Genomic DNA, 23062 nt, shown 5'->3' with positions numbered 1-23062 from the left:
TATAAGTTATGGATGAAAACATATTTTTCCACTTTATCCCCAAAGACATAAAACACAACTGCTGAATAGATGCAAACATTTCTAAAATTATACTCTCCAAACTATGAAGTACATATTTCCTGAAGTTTCAACTTGCTGTGTATCTGATTTGATTTCACAGGTCTGGAAACAGAGTGTAACTGATGGAAGAAATGTTTTCTTTTTTCTTAGATAACAAAGGAAATTTTTTGTAAATTAATCATTTTCACAATGCAGCAAGATTTAACTATATAAAAAGCAATCTGAGTTATCAGTGAGTTTAATTTATACTACCAACTCCTCTTTGAAGTGAATTATAGTTTCAAGTTGTAATACAGCAAGAGTAACATTAGTAACAACACTGAATATCAATCAGTCCATTTATCATTTCTCATTTTGGTGTGCTGAATTATCTTTACAGGATGCTTTATAATTCAGAATTGCTACCTCTCTCTTGAGCTCTTGTTTTCTCTTTTCAGATGAAAGCTACTAGAATCTAAAACACACACACACACACACAAAAAAAAATCTAAATAATACCTTTTTAACCACATAGAGTTAAAAGTAAATTTAATTATAGTATGCTCCTTAATAATCTATGTTTTGAAAGCCACGCTTCACAGAACTTGAGGTCATCAATTTGATTTATTTAATACAAGAAAGTTTCAACTAGTTATAGTACTGTAATATTAAGCAATACACCAAATTACCCCAGTATGAAAACCAATTTACACAACAAGGAGGAAGCTGAAGTAGAAACTTACTTAAAATATCTTAAAACATTTAGATTTGATGACAGCCAATGGTACTTGAAATAAGAATTCTTTTAAAAATATTAATTTTGCTTTTGCATTTTACAAAAGCTAAATTTTGCCATCTTTAGCAACAATAACAAGACATTGATGATGTATTTTGTACACTTTATAATTTAAGTCTTTCTAGAGGTTTTAAAGCCTGAAATTCGAACTTGTCTTACAATTGAGTTGATATGTAACTTATTGAAGTAAATATTTTAAATGTATATCAGTGAAATTGTCAAACATATTCAAATTTATAATATTTCACCAAGTTGTATAAGCAAATAAAATGTTTTTTTATTTCTCAATTTCACAACTACTTTCTTGCCCTTCTTGTTTTTAGCTATAAACTAATTAGACAATTTGATGATGAAGCAGGATATTTCATTCTCAAGTGTCAGTATCATTTTTATTCTCAAAAACTATTAATATTTAATAACAAAGCAAAATTGTGGAAATACATCCTTCACTATGGGTAGGTTTTCAGAGTTTCTGCCACGTCCACCATGTCTTTCACTGATGAATATTAACTGAACAGACATGTTTCTCTAGCAAAAGACCCAACTTCCCAACACCTTGAACTTGAGGTTCTCCAAAGCTTTTAGATTGAAATTGGGAGGCACTTCAACAACAAACTTTTGAAGTTGTGTATTCAATGTTTAAAACTGGAAAAAAGTAGTTCAGGACTATAATCCTAAAGCAAAATTGTGACTCTGCAAGAATTAAAACTATAGCTCTAAAATAGAATCTCTCTCTGCTGGATGAAAGTAGTCAGCCTTCAATTTTAAGTGCTTCTATATTGATTTTTGAGCTCCGTATTTCCTTCAAATGTTATTTGGTCACTCCTACATTTTCAAAAAATAAATTGAATTATATCCCAACATTGGCATATTAGATGCTCATGCATAAATATCTGTATGTGTGTTCGCATCTCTAACAGCAGGTGGTTCGGATGTCTGGGCCAGCCTTCCTCTCAGCAGCCTGGAACTGAACAGCTGCTGCTATCTTTAGGTAGGACTTCCCATTTTCCATTTCTAACAGTCCACACCTACCCATCCTCAGTACTTCAGGTGGGTGGACTGGCACTTGTTAACATTTTAATTTGAAACCTGTGAATTACAGAAACCTTCCGTCCATCATTTGGAATTACTCATGAATCATTCTGTAGGTTCTCAATATCTTGGTTAAACATGCATTTTTTTTTTTTTTTTGGCCTGGTATAAATACTTGTGAGCATGCTTGTCTCCTTCACTGAATCATAAGTTACTTGAGGACAGGAACTTAGAGATTTATGTCTGTATTTCTAAAATTCCTTACCTAGATTTTTGCAGAGAGTGAGAACTCACTGAATGGTTAAATACATTGTTTAAGGTTGTATTTCCAAAATGTAGACTTATGCGATAATTAGTAACTTATCATTCAAAACACCATTTCCATTACAATTAAACATGTATTGGTATTCCACTTTGAAAGGGAACATGTCAGTATACACGATTATTCCTCTGACTAAATATGGTTATAATACAACCATACATGTGAACCCCACCTTTAGAGTCCAGATGAAAGAACCTGGGCTTTAGAATCTGTCAGACCTGCATTCTATACCCAGATGTCAAATTATTCATCTTGAAAAACCATAGTTTCCTGACCTTTAAAATGAAAATACGATTATTATCTATGCCAAACATTTATTGTGTCAAGGAAATGAACAAAAAAAATGTACAAAAAAAAATCCTAACAGTATTTCTGGCACACAGTAAATGCTTAGACGCCTATCCCACTAAAAGTGGATACAATGAACCCTTCAAAAACTTTGTCTTGGCTTTGATGTTCATATGTGAACATTTTCATGTCTTGAAAATGGGTGGAAATAGAGGAAAACCGTGAAAATCTACAAATGCACTCTTTGGCTAAATTAGACTGAGACATTAAATTAGACATCTAACATTTTAGATGTTAGGGTAGCCTGCTAGAAACTGAGAAATATTATTCCTCCATCTTTAGATATTTATTCCTTGATATGACAATAAAAAGTGTGTTATTCCAATAGAAATATAAGTAAACAAACAAACAAACAAACAAACAAAAAAGCAACTACTCCATGAAGCTTTGGGAACAGAATTTCTTTTGACACAATCAGTCTGGATAGTTGTGGTTAGAAAATACTCAGGTACAGAAACTACCTGTGGTAGAGTGATAACTTGTAGTTGAAGGACAGAGTTTGGTCACCTGGGGAAGGCAGCCAATTTCAGAGGCTTTGGGCAAGTAAGAATACTAAATGGGGTGTACTGGATTATAGAGGTACCCAAGAAATTTAGGAGTCATACAATTTACTCTCTATTCTCTCATTTACTCCAATGATGCATATCGGGCACTGATTATATGCCAACCTTTGTGCTAAAGCTATATATAATGAATATATATATATATGAGTATAAAAATATATGAGTATATATATGAGTATATATATATTCATTCATTCACTCATTCATTCAATCCTCATTGCACACCCATAAGGTAAAGATGGTTATTGTCTGTATTTTATTTGGAGAATAGGAGGGAGCTCACCTTCTTATAGTTCATATTGACAAATGTAGACTTATACAATACTTAGTAACAATGATACTCAAACAGGTATTGACATTCCATTCTTAAAGAGAAAATACTAATATCCATGAAATCCACCAGTGAAGCTTATAACAGATTGAGACTAGTTTAACCCAGCCCTGGGTCTCCTACATTCATTCTACCTGGAAGTATAGAAATCTTCCAGTGAATTCATCCAAACTTTCTTGTGTTACAGCACTACTTTCCTAATTAATCACCCCAATTTTTCACTCTAACTCCATTCTCCACCCAATAATAGGCTGGATGATTTAAAACAACATTTGTATTCTAACATTCTCCTCTTTAAAAATCTATCAGTGTACCATATGACCCAGCAATCGCTCTCCTGGGTATCTACCCCAAAAATATAAAAGCATTTCTCTATAGAGACACGTGTACGCCAATGTTCATTGCAGCTTTGTTTACGGTGGCCAAGACATGGAAACAACCAAAATGTCCTTCGATAGATGAATGGATAAAGAAGTTGTGGTACATATACACAATGGAATACTATTCGGCGTTAAGGAAAGATGATATAGGAGCATTTGTGACAACATAGATGGATCTTGAGAGTATAATGCTAAGTGAAATAAGTCAGACAGAAAAAGCAGGGAACCCTATGATTTCACTGATATGTGGTATATAAACCAAAAACAACAAAAGAACAAAACAAACAAATGAGAAACAAAAACTCATAGACACAGACAGTAATTTAGTGGTTACCAGAGGGTAAGGGGGTGGGGGGTGGGTGATGAGGGTAAAGGGGATCAAATATATGGTGGTGGAAGGAGAACTGACTCTGGGTGGTGAACACACAATGGGATTTATAGACGATGTAATACAGAATTGTACACCTGAAATCTATGTAAATTTACTAACAATTGTCACCCTAATAAATTTATTAAAAACAAAAATCTATCAGTGGCTTCAGATCATTCTGTGGACAAAATTTAAAGTCTCCGTTTGGTTTAGAAGGCACTACCAGTACCTGTCTCTCTGTCTTTTTTACCACCTCTGCTGCCTTGTAGTTTATACTCAAGCCATTAGGAAATTTATTCACTTTTCCAATAAATCATTATCTCTCTTATTTCTGTACCCTAAAGTATGGTAGTTTATTCTCCACACACATTTTTTCACACTTCTGACTAATTCCTAACTCTCCTTCATATGTCATTGTAAGAAACACTGCATTCATAGAATCTTTTTACTTCCAATGGACAGATCTTTCAGATGTAGGGTATCGGAAACGCAGCTCAAGTTCATCTATTGTCTGTACAGTCTTTTGCTGCTGGACAACTCATATATATGTGCCAAACTAGACACTGGGACCAGAGACTTCTCTAGGCTCATCTTTCTTAACCTATCGCTTTCCTACTGACTGGATGAGAAGATGCAGGGGGAGGTGGGGGATTATTTATAACAGGTTCAATTCTATCTCCTTATAAAGACATAAGGAGAGGACTCTGGTCCCAAATCTGGAGACTTCTTACCACCTATTTGTCTTTTATTTGAGGTACTAGTTATCAATTGTAGAACTACAGAAAAGTTCTCTCTCAACACTTTGTTAAATGTATTTAAGTGTGTATTCCTTATATGAATGAGAATAAGGATCATCTCTATTTACATGATATTATATTTTTACTGTCTGCCGTAGTGATGGGTACATAAGACTTGCTCAATATATATGTAGAATGAATTAGTAAAGTTAAATGACTAGTCCAAAAATCATAAGCTCTATTTAGCAGCATTACTGTTTTTAGTAGTCTTGTACTAATAATCTTAAAAATAAAATGTACTATGATTTTTATCTTGATTAGTAATGACTTCCTTAAAAGCTTAGTTTTACTCAAGGTAATACTGACACAATAGTTTTACAATAAAATATTAAGCACTGTACCACACTGTTATTATATGTGCTTCATTCACTTTAATTATGAAAGAAAATACTCGCTAATATGTCTTTTTAAAAACATCTAGGAAAGGCAAAAAAAAAAAAAAAGAATAACAGAATTTTGAAAGACACAACTTACCTCCACGCCCAAAATTCCCAATCTCATTTGGGCCACTATTGCTGTTGTTTACTGGCAAGCTTGTGGCGGGCCATGAATCAGCAAGCCATGGGTAATTGGGATCACCAGCATTTAGAAGACCTGGACGGCTAAGACAGAAATTAAAAGGAAATCAACCCATGGAACTCAATGAGAGACTTGGACACCTGTCTCACGCACTAAAATTAATTTTAAAAATTAAGAAGATTTTAATTCACCTCAAATTAAAATGTGTAGGCTCTCTAGAACTAATGAAGTACAGCAGTTCATTAAAGCTATGTATAGATTAACTCTGTCAATGGAAGCAGAAGAGTCCTGCCTGGGACTCTGCCCGCATCCAAATGAATTCAGTAGTGTTCCCTGAAACTGGTGGGAATTGGTACCATAGCAGGATCCTGAAACAAGCTTTGATGATAACTTGGCACCTCAAAGGAAAAGTTGCTCAGAGTGACTGCTCAGTGTCAACTATTTCCAGGATTTTGGGCTATTGCTTCCCCAATTCCTGCAACCCCCATATTTATCTGTCCCCTGTAGGTTATAACCTCTGTTATAAACCCTCGGGTTTGATTTAGGTCAAGGAACTTGAGGGAAATTAATGAACAGTATTTATACTCTTCTATCAATAGCACATTTCCAAGTTCTCTAAATTGAAAAAAAAAATATTAGAGGTATATTAAAGTTTTTTTTTTTTTTTAAGGTAATAAAAGATCCACTGTGATCTGGTCCAACATGTGTTTAGAGTCTATAAGAAAACTTTCTTCACATCATAAAGAAATTGCATCTTTAATATTAAAGATGGGGATTCTGATTCCTTCAGAGATTATTAACATATTTACAAAGACACAGCAACATCTATAATCGTTGCACTTTTCTCTTGATAGATATTATTTGTCCCTAAGAGAAACATGTGTTTCTATGGAAACTGTAATAAGAAGACCCAACTGCTTTTTTGCTACATTCACTAGTTCTCATTAGACCTAATCTCTTTTTGCTAAAATATTGATTAAATGGGAGATTGGAAGTTATTACCAGCGCCTAATTACAATTTCCATATTGGCAAAGGGAAAATAGATGAGAATAGATGGGTTTGTTATCAGCTTTTATCAATTTCAATTGAGTATCCAAAGTTGTGGAATCCAGGCCTATCGAGCTATAGCCTATTCATCATCCATGAATCATTTACTTTGTGATCGATTATGTGTAATTGTTCACTCACAGCAATTTGGTGAGAGCCAATAAGGAGTCTTAAACAACAGCAACTTCATTTGGTAATGTCTAATTAATGCAATAAACATCCTGCTAACAAATGAACACATTCCTTGTGATATTTACTACTAATTTCTTCAGGGGCATCTGGGAGATACGAAACATCTGGACTTGATTCCTGTAAAGTGCTCAACAGATAGATCATTAAACCTGTTGTAAGCCATTTAATTCCTCCTTGAATTTTCAGACTTATAAGTGATCTTTTATTACAATAAAAGCCTCTTACTACGGAGTTTCCTCAGTCCTTATTAAAAAAATAGTAATAATAAAACTAAGAATCTCCTTAGCATACCTTCCATTGCTCATTAGACCTCCATCTCCTCTTTGAAATGTAACTGCAAGAAAAGAAAAGACACACACACAAGTAGTCAATATTAATTACAATTAATAACAACTACATATTGGCCCTTAGTTTAGAGCTAAGACATCTGGGAATTTTAATAAAATATAATTACCGTAATTGTACACAGAGTAAAAAGAAATGATTTGGCCTCGGGCAAAGCCATCATTTGTTCCAATTTAATAAAGACGTTTTAAAATTCTTCAAGCCAAAAGTACAGTTAATTCAAACGGGCAGTTTGTATTTCAATGCCAAATGTTACAACTGTTACAATTGGTATATATAATGGCATTGGAAAATGGACAAGTCTTAATGGGGAATTATTAAATCATGACTTTCAATCTTAAATATGGGTGTCCTAATTAGAAGGACTACACAAAAAACAAACACTATAAATTGAAACAGGATGGTTCAAACAGGTATTAATAATATCATCCTTCCAATGATACAAGCAAAACAGGTGCTAATTGATGACATATTCCTCACCACCAGAAATCCTTTTAGCAGCACTGATAAGCACTGTGAGTTGAACAGCTATAATTACAATAAACATGAACTGTAATTAATAGAGAATAACATACTTAGTGCTTTGTTTCATCATCCAACACTCACAAAAATGAAATTTTCACATAATGGATACTGAATATATTTCAATTGTATATAATCATTACAAAACTCAAGTCCTTTATAAAACTGTGGAACTTATTAGCAACACCAGTGAGCACCCAGTAAAGCCACAGCTGGAGAATCCACTCTCTCCAGGCTATAAATCCCATTCCACAAATAAGAACATAAAAATGGATTTCAAGGATTAACCAAGGAATGTAAATATCAATTTGGGTCCATCATCATTTATCCAAAATCTCAAAAAAGAACTGGTGTTTAGAAGTTTATGGACTGCAAATTTGCAATTATGACCAAAATTAGTATGGGTCAGCTAAACCAATCACTAGAGATGAAGGAAAAAAAAATCGTCTCATATATGCGAACCATACATAGCTTATTTTTGGAATATATTGATTTTATTTACTATGATTTTTTTTAAGTTAGTTAGTAAAAATAAAAATAAATGAAACTTTTATGAATTTAATCATACTTTAAGTAAACTGAGGACCTGTTATTACTTAAAGTATAGTAAATACTTCAGTAAAAAAACCAAAACAAAAAACCATAGTAAATACTTTTTAACTTAAATAATCTCTCCACAATTCATCTGATTGACGATACATTCCTCACCATCACAAATCCTTTTAGGAGCACTGAAAAGCACTGTGAGTTGAACAGCTATAATTATAATAGACATGAACTGTAATTAATAGATTCTAACATGCTTAGTTCACCTATGCCTCAAGTTTGTACTATAAAATATGATCACTCTTTAAATTTTGCAAATTGACAAAAGCCGTTCCCCAGTCTTTTCCCTAAAGTCAACTGATGCCATATCTTTCATGACATCATAATTACACGAATGATCATAATACAAAGGATCTATCAGGACCCTTCTGAGGTACTACTTCATGAGGCAGTGTTTCCAGGAACATTTTGCTGGCTCCTGACATATATTGCCTTTATAATTTTTCAGGTACTATATCAAATGCATTAGAAAACAATCCTGACATAACCTTTACATCTTCCCTTAATGGGCTATGGACAGAAACTTGGAAAAAATCAAATTGATTCGAAATTAACCAAATCGAATTCTACTCTTCCTTCTGATGGTTCACTTAAGTGCTTGGAATCAGAGTCAGTAGTGTGTCCACACCACATTGAGTCCCTTTAATAACAGCTTTTAACAACAAAGAAAGTATCAATCTAAACAATTAATGAAAAAAAATTGAGATATTGTATAAAGGTCTGATTAGAGGAATAAAATCCCACAAAATTGAAAACAGTATAGTTAATTAGCTTTCCATCTGATGTGACATTCTAGTTATGTTTTTTTATGGACTAGCGAGTGATTTTTTTTTACCCTGCTAAAAGTAAGCTAATATTGTGAATTTCATTGTGAATATGCAAATAAGCAGACACTGAGGGGCTGCACCTTAGAATGTGCTCTTAGGAGAATATAGGGAGAATCTAAGTATTTCTTCCTAATTTAGATGCTCTTTTTTTCCCCACCTAAAGTTACAGCCAGAGAAATAAATGATATTAAAGAAAGGAGGACAACTGACGCAGAGGTACAAAAATTGAGTTGCACTTAACTTTTACATACTAACCAATAATAAATTCTTCATAAAATACATCCTGTATACCAGCTATACAAATTATACATACCAATTATACAGGTGAAAATACACAGTACATTGTGTAAATACACAACTCACTTAAAATGGTCTATAGGCACCATTCAGTATATACGAGAATCTTCCATTCTGTATGTTTCTATCAGAAAAAAGAAAACACCCTTGTGCTAATAAGATTACTTAGTTGTCTTTTTAAAGCAAGAGAAAAAAGAAGACACTTTTTAAAGTTTTCTTTTTATGCTCCAAAACTTTTAGATTTGTTTCATTTCAAATATAAAGGAAAAGTAACTGAGTTCTATTCGACCATGAGATTAAAAGCATACTAGAAATAAGGATGAACAATTAAAACTCCTAAAATGGAAGTCGCATTTGGTGTTTTGATCAGCATTTTTTGTGCAGAGCGAGAGAAACATAAAAATGAATACCACAGCAAATTGAAAGCTGTTTTGAGGTAACTGTTATTTCAAAGAGATGTTGAACTACCTTGAAGCTAAAAGCAGAGATGGTGGGAGAGTTTAGGTGGTTGGACAACTTTGCTCTAGTTATGATTTCGATACATTGCAGTCATTTCGTGCTTCTCTGAGATTAATTTGAAATAAGTATTAGTATCTAACATTAAAACTTTCAGGGAGCCATATATAGAAGTTTTTAGCTGAAACTAACTGAAAAATGCTAAGGCTTCCAGAAAGTTTTACAGACACCACAATCTTAAATGTTTTAGAACTGAGTTAAGTATCTTGAATTTATTGCAATATGTAAAAAGGATATATGGTAAAAAGATTTTGCAAGTTTATATCATACATAAAGTACCACTACTATTATCTGACAGGATTAATCCTAATCGCATGCCTGCTAGAAGTGAAGGGGATGGAAAACATAATATGTAACAAATTGACATTTTGAGGTAAGGAAGCTTTCAGAATGCCTATCTCCAGTAGGCCACATTTTTGTACTCCAAATGGAAACTTTAATGTTGCCAGTCAAGCCTCATTCCCTTTTTTGATAAGCTATTTCTCAAATGTGAATGTAGATTAATCCTCTTTTAATAAGCATTAACTCAGCCCAGATAATCAGAGTATGAAAATTCCATCAAATCTCTTAGCTGTCCTTGGATAGTTTTGTGAAAGAATTTATATTTCACCAACAGTTTTAAAAGCTATGCTTGAAGTGTTTAGCATTTCATAATTTGCTCACTCATTAAATTGTTTATATTTATTGAGTTTCATAAAATCTCTTATCCTCAGAGGTAATAACAGTCATAAAATGAAACTCACCCACTTAAAAGTAAAAATATACTTACTTTCATTAAGAAGTTGATGCTTTAAAAATTGTGAATAGAAAAGTAAACAACATCAATTTGAAAAGAGTCGTGCAGTGTTCATGTGGATTGAAATATGAATATATATAATATATACAATATATTTGAATATATATTTTATATTTAAATTTTATATTAATGCAAATAATATATTTTACATATGTTTTATATGTAGCTATATAGAATATTCATGGAAGCTACATGTCTTGTGTTCAAGTTTATGTTGTCATTTTTCTATTCGCAAACACTTAAACATATGATCAAACATCTTCTCTAGATTCGAAAAAAATCACTTAATATTTTCTGCCCAAATCTCTTTAGAATTTTATTTCACCCTTTAACTTAGGTGTTGAATTCTTCTAGCACTGAGGGATGTTACATGCAGTGCCAAGTAGACTATTAATGCTCAATGAAGATTAAAATAAAAAAATAACACTGCAAGGTGCTCTAGAAATATATAAAATGATTTCATGTAGAATATGAGAAATGAAGATACCTTTGCTGTTCTAGCTGCCCCTCTTTGTGCCACATGCAAACCTGTGGTGCACGTTTGTGTCTGAAGAATTTAAATGAAGGCTAAACAGGGATAAAATTAATAGGAAGTGAATGTGTGACGTTGTCCTAGGGAAATTTCTAATTTCTGCTATGTTCAGAAGCAAAGCATGTTCAGCTCAATTCTCCTTTCAGGTCATTTAAGTATATAAGTTTGCATTTGATTTTCGATAGTTGCTTTTACCATCTACAGTGTTAATCCACTACTGCTGTATGATACATATGTTAAATCTCTGTAAGAAAAATATTAATACAGAGTAACAGTTTTCCCTCCTTCCTTCTAAGTATTCAAATATGAGTTTTCACATGACGGAGAGTCAAAGACTCACCACAATAAAAATCAGTGAGTAAGTTTTTATCTACACAGGGTGAGTGAAAAGCATCGTGATGAGAGTTACAATTTCTGACCTGCAAGGTATTTATGTATCTTCCCACTAGGTAAAATCTTCCCGGTTCTACCTCTAGTGGTTAGAAAAAAAACTTGGTTTGTTAATTTATTCTATTCTTTAGATGCCACATATAAGTGAGATCATACAGTATTTGTCTTTCTCCACCTGACTTATTTCACTTTACATAATGTTCTCTAGGTCCATCCATACCGTTGCAAACGGCGAGACCTTAGTCTTCTTTACAGCAGAAATGAACAAACTAACCAGAATCAGTCTCAGGGATATAGAGAAAAAAATGAGTGTTGCTAGAGGGGAGAGGGGTGGAGGTGAGGAAGAAGGTGAGGGGATTAGAAAGCACAATTGGTAACCACAAAATTGCCATGGGGATACAAAAGAGAGTTTGGGGAATACAATCAATAATGTTGTAAAGATTTTGTAGGGTGTCAGATGGACACTTGTCTTACTAAGGAGACCATTTCATGGACTGTGTAGGTGCCTACACAGGGTAGGTGCCTACTTCATGGACCACTGCAGGGTACACCTGAAGCTGAAGCTGAATAATAATGAATGTCAACTATAATTTTATATATATATATATATATATATATATATATATATATATATATATATATAAATATATATAATTTTATATATATATATATATATATATATATATATATATATATAGTCACAGGATGTGGAGTAGAGCATAGGGAATAGAGTCAGTGGAACTGTAACAGCTATATACGATGTCAGAGGGGTAGTAGATTGGGGGAGGGGGGTTATCACTTTGTGAGGGGTGTAAATGTCTACCTATTACATTGTTTTGTACACCTGAAACTAATGAGAGAGAGAGAGACAGCCTTGAAATGAGGCAGAAAGGGAATGCTGAAACCAAATTGCATCTGCTTTACAATTCTCCTCAGGGTAGGTCTAGCTTTATTAAAATGCATGTCTCTTATTATATGTAACTTGCATCAGATATTTAAGTACAGTCCAACATCACTCTTGGGGCTTGAAGTAAATGAAGTGTCTTGTGTAATAAATTAATTTAAATACTTATCCCAAAGTAGACTTTTTGTTTATCTGGAAAAAGATATTTTGCTATCATGAATCAACAGTAAAATTTTGACACCATAAAGAGATTACCATGTAGCGAGGAAGAGGAAATATTAGGACTTTCATCTTGCTAGTAAAATCACATGGTTTTCTTGCTTGTGAAATTTATGATTCCCAGAGAAATTTTTTATGACAATTAAAATATAAACAGAACCAATACAAATAGAGTATATTCTCTATAAGTTTTATAATACACTTTAGAGAATAATAGCCATGTATGAAATCTCTGTGCTCTTAAAATGGATCATTAACTCATGCATGAAATATCAGAAATTTCAAATTATGATATATAATCCATTAATAATTTCTATTAAATTCTCCATATAATCTAAGTTGTATGAGGACAAGACTATACAAATTTTAACTGGTGAAATATAGGATATTTATGGAGGAAAATGTATAGAAAACATCACCAAGTCAGATATGCAATGCTAGGTAGCTGTGGTTTCAATTTTCATTTGCTTCTCACCTAGAAGAATGGAACAGCAGTTGCTGGAAGGCAAATTACTAGTAGTTGAAGGTGAATCCATTCTAAGAGTCAGCCATCTATCAATTAAGTATAAAGGTTTTGAAAAGCTGCTCTCTTTTGGCCTTATTCCAAAATGTTTGAAGGGCATAGTACCTTCTGAGTTAGCAGTTCTTCTATAAGCAGATGGATATCCATCACTCTGAGAAACGAGAATAGGAAATGTACTGTTCTTGTCAAGCTCAAAGACCAACAAAATTTCAAATGAAATGCGTTGAGTTTTAAAAAGACCTGTTGGAAATGAAGTCTGTCTGACATAATTTCACTAAAAGCACAAATCTGCTAATTATAAGAGTGATGTTATTTATAAGGAGTGAGTGAATGAAGAAGTATGGATAGTAATCCTGCAACAGTCCAAATGCATATATCTTAGAACTTTACAGTGAATAGTACAGTCATTGTTTTATTGTTTTCACGAAAGTCAAACAAAGGGATGAACACAAAATAGTCCTTGAATTAAATCAGTTCTTCCTTATGTTTTATCTGGTTTATATGAGTGTGTTTACGTGAGTTGATTAAGCAGATGGGCCGATGTACAATACCTTCAAGGAATGAAGGAAGAGGACTAGACTGCAAATCAGGAAGGTACGTTAAGGTATCATTAATGTTCAAGACTCTGACACTCAGCAGTTACCATAGTGCCCAGCATCGTTTTCTTGGAAGAATCTCTCACTAGTGTGCTGCTATAGAACTCGGATGAAAAATCATAAGGAAAAATGCATCAACAACCAATGAAAATTGAAGGAAGGATAGCAGATCATAATACATGGAAGCCTCTTTTCAGGGGATTCACTATATTACTTTCTCTAGTCCTGGGAATTTAAACTTTATTTTCATAAGATATGGACATGAGCCACTATGCTATAATCAAATGAGAATATTGAAATGCTGTCAGATAACAAGCCAGACAACCAAGTGGGTGCGACCCTTCCATTTTGCACTCTTTTGACACTCTCTGCAGCTTAGAAGCCTACAAACTACAGAAGCTTATAAGCTTATTAAGCGGTAAAACCTCTGTCAAAATCTGTTAAGATATTTATGTTTCATACCAAGGTTACAGAAGATTGAACCAAGTGTCTCAAAAAATTATGAAGTACTTGTAAGATGATGTTAAATTAAAATCGTTGCCTTATACATTCTAGAAAGTGTGAAATATCGTGAGACAATTTCTTTTTATGATTGTTGTTAGAGAAAACACTTAAAATGAATTGCGATTAAAATTGTGATGGAACATAGCTTCAGTATTGAGTTCATTCTTTCAATCACTGACTTGATAATTCCTCTCTCTCTCTCTTTCTCTCTCTGTCTCACTCTCCCTTCCTCCCTCCCTTGGAAATATTTTAAAGGCCACACTTTTTGACATCTTTGAATATCTGTTTTTGATTTTAAGAAGAAAACACTTCTTTTACAAATAGTTTGAACATCTAGGATCTTCTTTTTCTTCTTCTGCTTCTTTTTCTTCTATGTAAAATGCTGATTGGTCACCTTGAAATACATCCTATTTAGACATCCTATGTAGACATCCTATTAAAGTGACTAGTAAATCCTTAATTTATGCATCATCAGTTTTATTAATTCTGGTGAGATTTTTTTTTTTTGCTTGTTTTTATTTAACATCTGGAACATTTCTTATTGTAATCAAAATCTTCAAATACTAAATGCTATATTTCAAAAATTTCCTTTTTTTTGAGCATTTTAGTAATATTCTTGTCTAAATCTACTTCACAAACAATGGCTTCATAGCATGCAAAGTCTGTGTGTGTGTGTGTGTGTGTGTGTGTGTGTGTGTTCCTGTGTTTTGAAGAATTAGTTGAGAAAAATGATTAATCATTTATCAGTGTGCACTCTTGTTATGCTTCATTGAAGATACAAGAAAAACATTGCCTTATGGTCATAATGTGATATGGTGAAGAGAAATGCATTAAAACATGTCATTTATAATTGCATTTTACAGAACAGATGTGTAAAGCAAGCCCAAAACATTCACTCATTTGCTCACTTGCTATTTCATTCCATTCCATTCCTTCTTTCATCGCATGGCTTTCCTAAAGATAAGAGATTTTCTTAGCTTAGTCTCTTACCTGCATAATTACTGAGTCCCTTTCTCTTCTTTCTTCTCCAATACAGCCAAATGCTAAAACCCATCAAAATTACCCAGCAGGCACCACCAATACCAGCTATAAAGGCTGGTTGCTTCACAACATCAGTGATTTGCTCAGTTATACTGTTATTGTTTTCAGTAATGACAACTTCATTACGTCCCCCTATAGAAGAAACAATAGTTTTAGTGAACATTATGAAAATAAACACAGCAACACATGCATGGTGCAGAAAAGGCACAGAAAATTAGAAAATTCCTTTGAAAACAGGTAATATTTGTTTTCTCTTGAGTCTGTCACAATTATTGATGAGCATATTTCATGACTTTAAGAAGAAGAATAAAATTATGAGTTTGAAATGTGATTAAGAACATTGCTCCTTTATGTTTAGGTTCACAATGGACAGATTCAAACTGCTTCATGATTTACTACCTTACAAATCAGTACTAACATAAATGCTAGGAGTTGAGATAACAGCAACTTTTCTTCAGTTAGATAAAGTGGGTTTTGATACAATTTCGTTAAAATTAAACCAAACCAAACCAAAACAAAGCAAAACAAAAAAACAAACAAAAAACAACCCTGCAACGTGAAGCCCAGGGTATTTACAAATCGTCTTTCCTCTTTACAAATTAAAATGTTCATGATTTAAAAATATGTAACTTAATATTACTGTACCAAGGAACTTATTTTCATCAAACATCCATTAATTTTCTGGAATGTATTAAAACTACTGTATAAAACAACAAACTTATGTAAACATCCTTTCATAAATGTTAGTATCTATAATTAAAATGTCAATGAAAATATAAAACTCATATGTTCCCTTAAAGTATTTGAAACTAATTTGAAAATCCACTTGAAAGTTTAATTCAAAAGATAACTTTAAAAGTAATTCTAAAGTCTACATAGTTAAAACATGTATTTAGACCTGGAGTAAGATTATACTAGAAGTAATTGTGTTTGTGATAATTTAGACCATTGAGAGATAATTAAGAAAATCTTAATCCACATTTTTAAATAGGCTTAAAACTCATGGAATCATAATATCACTGAAGAGCAAAGATTTAGGTGTTTATTTAACAGATTAAGGAATTTAGACACAGAGAAGTAAGATTTCTGATGTCAAAATCATATCTCATTAGTGAATGATCAAAGACTAAAACTAAATTGCAATCAAAATATAAATGGAACACTTCAGCATATCTCATCAAAAGAATGTATGATTTGTATTGTTTCCATTGTCATGGAACTGAAAAATATTAGAAAGTGCAGAGATTTCAAAGTTCCATGTTTGGACACCCATCTCTGCCATTTCCTAACTAAGTAAGCAGTAAGCTTACATGGGGAACTTAATCTTTTTGAGTACCTATTTCTGTTAGCTAGCAGCAGTACTGTCTATTTTATATATTTGGAAGGATTGTAAGAGATGACGTATGTGAAAAGGTAAATAATAACACGGTAGTTTGTGACTCAAAATTATGGCCAATTTAAGACTAAGGGTTACTTTGAGAACCACTCAGGTAACTTCAGGGATGTAAGGTATAAATTGTTTAGATGGGAGAGTTCTGCAAACTACAAGTGAGTTGTTTCCCACACGTTCTCTTTTTTTTCAGGGCAGAAAATTAGCCTACATTTCCCAGACTCCTTATAGTTGAGTGCAATAAAGTGACTGAGTATTGACCACCGATACATAGGCACAAGTAATGCTTACAACCTCCAGGCCTGACCCATACTCTGCTGTGACAAAATTGGAAGGATGTTGACCCTCTAAGAGATGGCAGAACCATTGATTGGAAGGATTGAAGTTCCCTGAAAAACTGTATAAACTAGAAACCTCGTCCTCCATTATTCTAACTCATATGAGACTGGGCTGTAAATAAGAATTTTCTATTTTGGTAAGCCAATCAGAATGCAGGCTTGTTTGTCATAGTTGTTAGTATTTTCTTATACATACTTATATTCCATTTCTGAAGTGTTTTTTGTGTTAAATTCCAGGTTTAAAAACCAGATTCACTTATGTAGTAAACCTGGTTCATTTCTCCAATCTATCTGTCCTTCATTATTATAACAATAAACATAGTCAAAAATATATTTAAAATGAACTCATGTTTTCAACATGTGACATACACATATCTAATGATTTTCCTAGTTACTACTACTGTGTTTCCCCGAAAACGAGACCGGGTCTTATACTAATTTTTGCCCCAAAAGACGCACTTGGGCTTATGTTCAGGGGATGTTATCCTGAAAAATCATGTTAGGGCTTATTTTCCGGTTAGATCTTACTTTCGGGGAAACATAGTAGACACTAAAAAAACAAAAAACAAACAAAGAAAGCACCATATAAAACAAAAAGGAAAGAAATTTTCTCCTTCATTTGTGTAAAGGGTCCATAAAATATTATACGTAATATAGTGCAATATTCATGTTACCCTAGGTGTATTACTATTTTTTATGCTGCTGGAATTTTTGAAACAGGGTCGTCAGTTGGACTAATTAGAGCATAGACAAAGAATGTGTGTGACCTGTAATGCTCCATTGTTCTTGCAGACAAAATATATAATGAACTATAATGTCTTCCTCCCATTGGAGAGTAATGAAGAACAAAACTAATTTGTTGGACGAAAAATTAATTAGACACATCAGATTCAATTGTATCTATTACTGTGAAAGTTTGCAGCTGTTCCACATATTATTATCAACTATATATGGTAAGCATGAAATAGCCAAATGATTTAACAAACAATAGCTATATTATTAAGTAATATTACTAAAATTTGTAAATCAATCTAAATTTGTTATATGGAATACTGTTTGATACCTGTATATGTAAATGTATTAGTTTGCATTTGTGTGTCTGTAAGTGCCACAAGATAGAACTACAGACTCTTTGATGTAAAAGTCATCTTATAAGTGGAAGCTACACACAAAAAAAAGAATATTACTTTTAAGCCTGTGTAAGGTTATTATGTTTGTACAACATTTTAATTAATGGCCCCTTAATGGAACTTTCTGGAATGAAACCTAAACTGAGAAGGAATAGATGAAACAGTACATGGTCTGGCAGAAGACAAATCTAAAATTATTAGCTATAAATTACATCAAATGCCAATACATGATTTAATTAAAGCAAAAGGGAAATGAGGTAGAGCTTGAATCACTTCAAGTGCTGGTTCCAGTACTGAATAGACAATAGGGAAAGCATAAATTAAAATAGAAAAGGAGATTAGCCATCACTAAATCACTTTTCAACTAAGGAAAAACAGTTGTGTAGATAAGGTTATCAGACAAGATGTTAAGGTAGATATGCAGGGGTAATTAAAGAAACAATTAAAGGCTTCTTCAGTACAATAGTAGATATTAAATGGAAATAAATCTCTCAGGACAAATAGCTTTTTCCTGGTTGAATTGTGCTTGTGTGTGTGTGTGTGTGTGTGTGTGTGTGTGTGTGTGGGCATATGTGTTTATTTCAAATGATTCCATTTTCTTTGATGACAACTTGGATAGTGCATGTTCTAACTGCATGAATAAGAGATGAAATCTAATCATTTATTAAATTATTTTGTATTTCATAGAAACATTTGAAAACAGTTGTATGATACACTAAACTACAAGTTAGGACGTACTTGTTGTTTGAAGACCTAGCCTTTTTTTAAAACAACACTAGAGTTAAGACAAATTTTCCATTTGATTTAAAATAATATAAATTAAATTTATTATTTTAAGTTACTATATAATTCTTCAGTTTTTAACTGTCATGACATGAGCTTGGTGAAATGGTATTCTTGCGTTTATTTATTTGCCTCCCAGTGCAATAAATCCCTAAAGTATGGTGAAGCAAATAGGTAATAAATACAAAACAACAACAACAACAGAACTTTCCCATGTTTGAGAATTATATTTATTATTAAAGAGTATAAAAAAGGAAAATGTAGATATTTGGCAATCTTACTTATCTTTGAGTTAAAAATATATATTCAATCTATTTCATATATGTACTAGAGAGATGGTAAAACAAAGCTTATTTACTTATCTAGAAGCTTTCATAGAAAACCATACCTTTCAAATATGTGTCATATATAGTTTTTTAAGTTAAAAAATAATGGCTTATATCTAAATACTATACATGTCAGTTAAATCCTTTTGGATTTACTTGTATTTCTTTCTTATTCCAATTTACTTTAGAAAAATCTCAGAAGGGCAAGATTGTAGGTTTCCCTCAGGTTGAGAAATTAATTCAGTCTGTATGACTAATTAAGAAACGGAAGGCAATTTAGAGGAAAGTTAATGCTATACATTTTTCTCTTTAATGCTTTCAATATATACAAGAAAGAAAACTTGGAGAATCTGAAAAAAATTACAATTATGACTAAATATTAAATCTCTCCATATATGATAAGTACTTTGTAATAAGAAACAATTTTCCAGAAATTGGCAGTATCCTGTGTGCATCACTTCAGAAAATAAGCAGAAAACCATGGGAATGGCACATTCACTTGTACCAATCTCCAGACAAGTGCTTTTAAAATACGTAAATTTCAAGGAGAATAATTTTAAAAGTTAAAGTCATTGGCAAGCAAATAAAAGCAGGGAGAGCTGAAGATTTTGCCTCTTGAAAGAAGGGGACCACACCAGGGAAAATCTGCATTAGGAGGAAGCTTTTGTCCCTTAAGGATCTTTAGGCAGCTAGAACCCATGGCGAAAAACTCCATCTTGTTGATATGATGTGTCAGGGGATAGAATTCAGAGTTGTCAGAGTAACTGAAATTTAAAAAAGAAACCATGAGAAAGAGGAGGATGCAGGGGAGTGGTGTTCCCACATTTGTATAAAAATCTCCCCCACCCCACACTTTCACTCAATCCTAGGGTGAATTCTAAACTATGCATGCAAAAAGAAGATTCCAAGGATCTGTTGAAAACCAAAAGCTAGAAGACTAAAAAGACTAAGCAGACTTTTTCAGGTGATGTCTACTGCAGAGAAGATTGTGTTTGAAATTTTAATTTCATCAATAGAGGCACTAGATAAACACATTAGGGTTTTCACTGAAACCTCAAGAGGGCCATTCATTAGAATTAAAAATCAAACTGAGGATTTGCTCTAAGAATGAGGTCAAAAGATAAACAGCTTCATACTAACAAAATGTAAAAAATAAGCCAGTACAAGGTCAAGGAGTTCAGCCAGTAATGTAACTACCTCTAGAACACAATCAACACTCTTTAGAAGTTCACAAAAATCTATAGTATGTCATGTTCAATGTCCCATATACAGTAAAAAATTACTAGATATGGAAAACTGACAAAACAATAATAAAATATTAGGAAAAGATGACCCAAGTTTAAGATAAAAAATAATCAATAGAAATAGACCATTAGATGACACAGATGTTGAAATTAGGAAGAAAGAACTTTAAAGTAGTTATTACAATATGTTCATGAACTTAAATTAATAGCCATAATAAATGAACAAATGGAAAATTTCAAAGGGAAATGGAAAATGTGGAAGATAACAAATTGAAATTCTAGAACAGAAAAGTGTATTATATGAAATTCCCTTTCTCAACATCTTGTTCTTTAGTTTCACACATTTTGCCAAGTGTTCTACTTATTTATGGTGATATTGCATGCTTGTTATTTCTTCATGGGCAGAAATCAATAACAAAAAGCTATCTGGAAAATCCCAAAACATTAGGAAATTTAACAATATACTTCTAAATTTAAATAAGCTCTGAAAAAAAAACCCAAAAAACAAAAAAAACAGAAATCCTTAGGGCAAATGGAAAGTATTTTCAACTCTATGATAAATGAAAACAGCACATCAAAAGTTATTTTAAAAAGTTATTAAATAAAAGTTATTAAATAGAATAAAAGATCGAAAGTTGTAAGATTCAGCTGAAGAAGTGCTTAGAAGAAAGTTTATCACTTTAAGTATTCATAATAGAAAGAAGAATAGTTCAAACCAGTGATATGTTTCTACCTTAAGAAGCAACATAAAAGTAAGTAGAATAAAAAATAGCAGAAATCGATTAATTACAAAACAAATAAAACTAACAAAGCCAGACGGTTTTACTTTGAAAACATTAATATAATTGGTAACTTCTTGTCAAGACTGGTTAAAACTGAAAAGAGACGGGAGAGGAGAGGGTAGGGACAATGAAAAAGGAGAAGAGAGATAAAAAGACAAAACATAAATCTCCAGTATATAAGAACAAAAGAGGTGGCATTATTATACATCTTGCAAACATTACAATTAAGAATATTACAAAAAAAAAAAGATACTGCAAATAGGTATTTGGTAATAAATTCAACAACTTAGATAGGTGAAACAAACTCACTGGTGAGCAAAAACTAAAAATCCATTTACCACAAACAACAGAGAAGGAAAATTCTAAATAATTGTAAATTCATCAAAGTAAAGAAAACTCTAGGCACATATATCACCATTGAATTCTAGAATGTATTTAAGGAAGAAATAATACAAAGCCTGAAAAAAATCTTACAGAATATAGAAAAGAAGGAATACCTCCAAAAGCATTTTATTAAGCTAGCCACCCTGATTTCCCAAAAGGAAAGAAAACTACCAATCAATATCTCTCATAAACACAGATACAAAATTCTTTAACAAATATTAGCAAGTCAGATCCAGTAATATCTGTAAAATGCGTAATTTATCCTGACCAAACAGGATTCCTTCCAGGAATCCAAAGTTTATTTACCTTTGAAACCATTCAATAGCATTTACCGTATTAACACAAATGAAGAGAAAGAAAATAGATGATTATTCAAATACACTCAAAAAATGTGTTTCATAACTATTAAAATAAAAAGGTGAAGTTAGTAAGGTAAGAGAGCAATATGTAAAATTAAATTTATATATAACACAGAATAGTTGGAAAAGAAAATTTTATAAATCCACTTAGTGTAAAAAATCAAATATCTAGAAAAACGTTTAACACAACATGTGTAAGACCACACACTAAAAACTACAAAATACTGTTGAGAGAAACTAAAGATAAATAATGGAGAGTTACATCATGTTGCTGGAAAGACTCACTATTAAAATGTTTAATCTCTCCAATTTAATACATAGATTCACTGTACTTTCAACCAGTAATTCCGCCATAATTTTGTAGAATCTCACAAGCTGATTTGAAAAGTATATGAAAAAGCATGTCTGGAATAGCCAAAATAATTTGTAGAAGAAAAGGATGGAGTATTCACATTAACCTGATTTCACGACTTTCTATAAGCTACAGTAACCAAGACTGCTTTGGCATTTAGACAGACATATAAACAAATGGAACAACACAGGGAATCCAGGAATGGATCCATAATTATGTGATTAACTGGGGAAAGGATATATCAATAAATGATGCCTGCACAATTTTATATACATTTGGAAATAAATATGCCTCAACCTTCAAACCATATGCAATTACTTGAAGATGAATTATAAACCTACACATAAAAGCTAAAATCCTAAAACTTATAGAAGAAAATATCTTCGCTCTCTAGAGGCAGGACACAAAACATAAAAGAAGCGTTTGATAAATTATAATCACCAAATTTAAAACATTTGTTCATCAAAATACACTGTTAAGAAACTAAATAAAGAAGTCATAGACTACAAGAAAATATTTGCAATACAAACATATGACAAAGAATTTGTATCTAGAATGTATATATAATTCCTCCTTATCAGTAATGACATGATTTTAAACAGGCAAAGACTTAAAATTT

General features: G+C 32.3%; 1 protein-coding gene across 20 annotated transcripts in view; it reads right to left on the bottom strand.

Moving 5' to 3' along the window:
* ROBO2 (roundabout guidance receptor 2) overlaps positions 1-23062 on the bottom strand; it is a 1701369-nt gene that overhangs the window by 47096 nt on the left and 1631211 nt on the right. For all 20 annotated transcript variants that reach the window (XM_081063258.1, XM_081063255.1, XM_081063244.1 and 17 more), the window contains 3 exons: positions 15305-15487; positions 7029-7071; positions 5453-5580 (listed from right to left, as the gene is read on the bottom strand). In XM_081063258.1, the coding sequence (XP_080919384.1) occupies positions 5453-5580; positions 7029-7071; positions 15305-15487 (354 nt within the window). The remainder of the gene's footprint in view (positions 1-5452; positions 5581-7028; positions 7072-15304; positions 15488-23062) is intronic.

This window comes from Rhinolophus hipposideros, assembly GCF_964194185.1.
Source record: "Rhinolophus hipposideros genome assembly, chromosome: 2".
Taxonomy (NCBI): Eukaryota; Metazoa; Chordata; class Mammalia; order Chiroptera; family Rhinolophidae; genus Rhinolophus; species Rhinolophus hipposideros.
The sequence above is the reverse complement of the archived record's forward strand: the minus strand, read 5'-3'. Positions and strand labels throughout refer to the sequence as shown.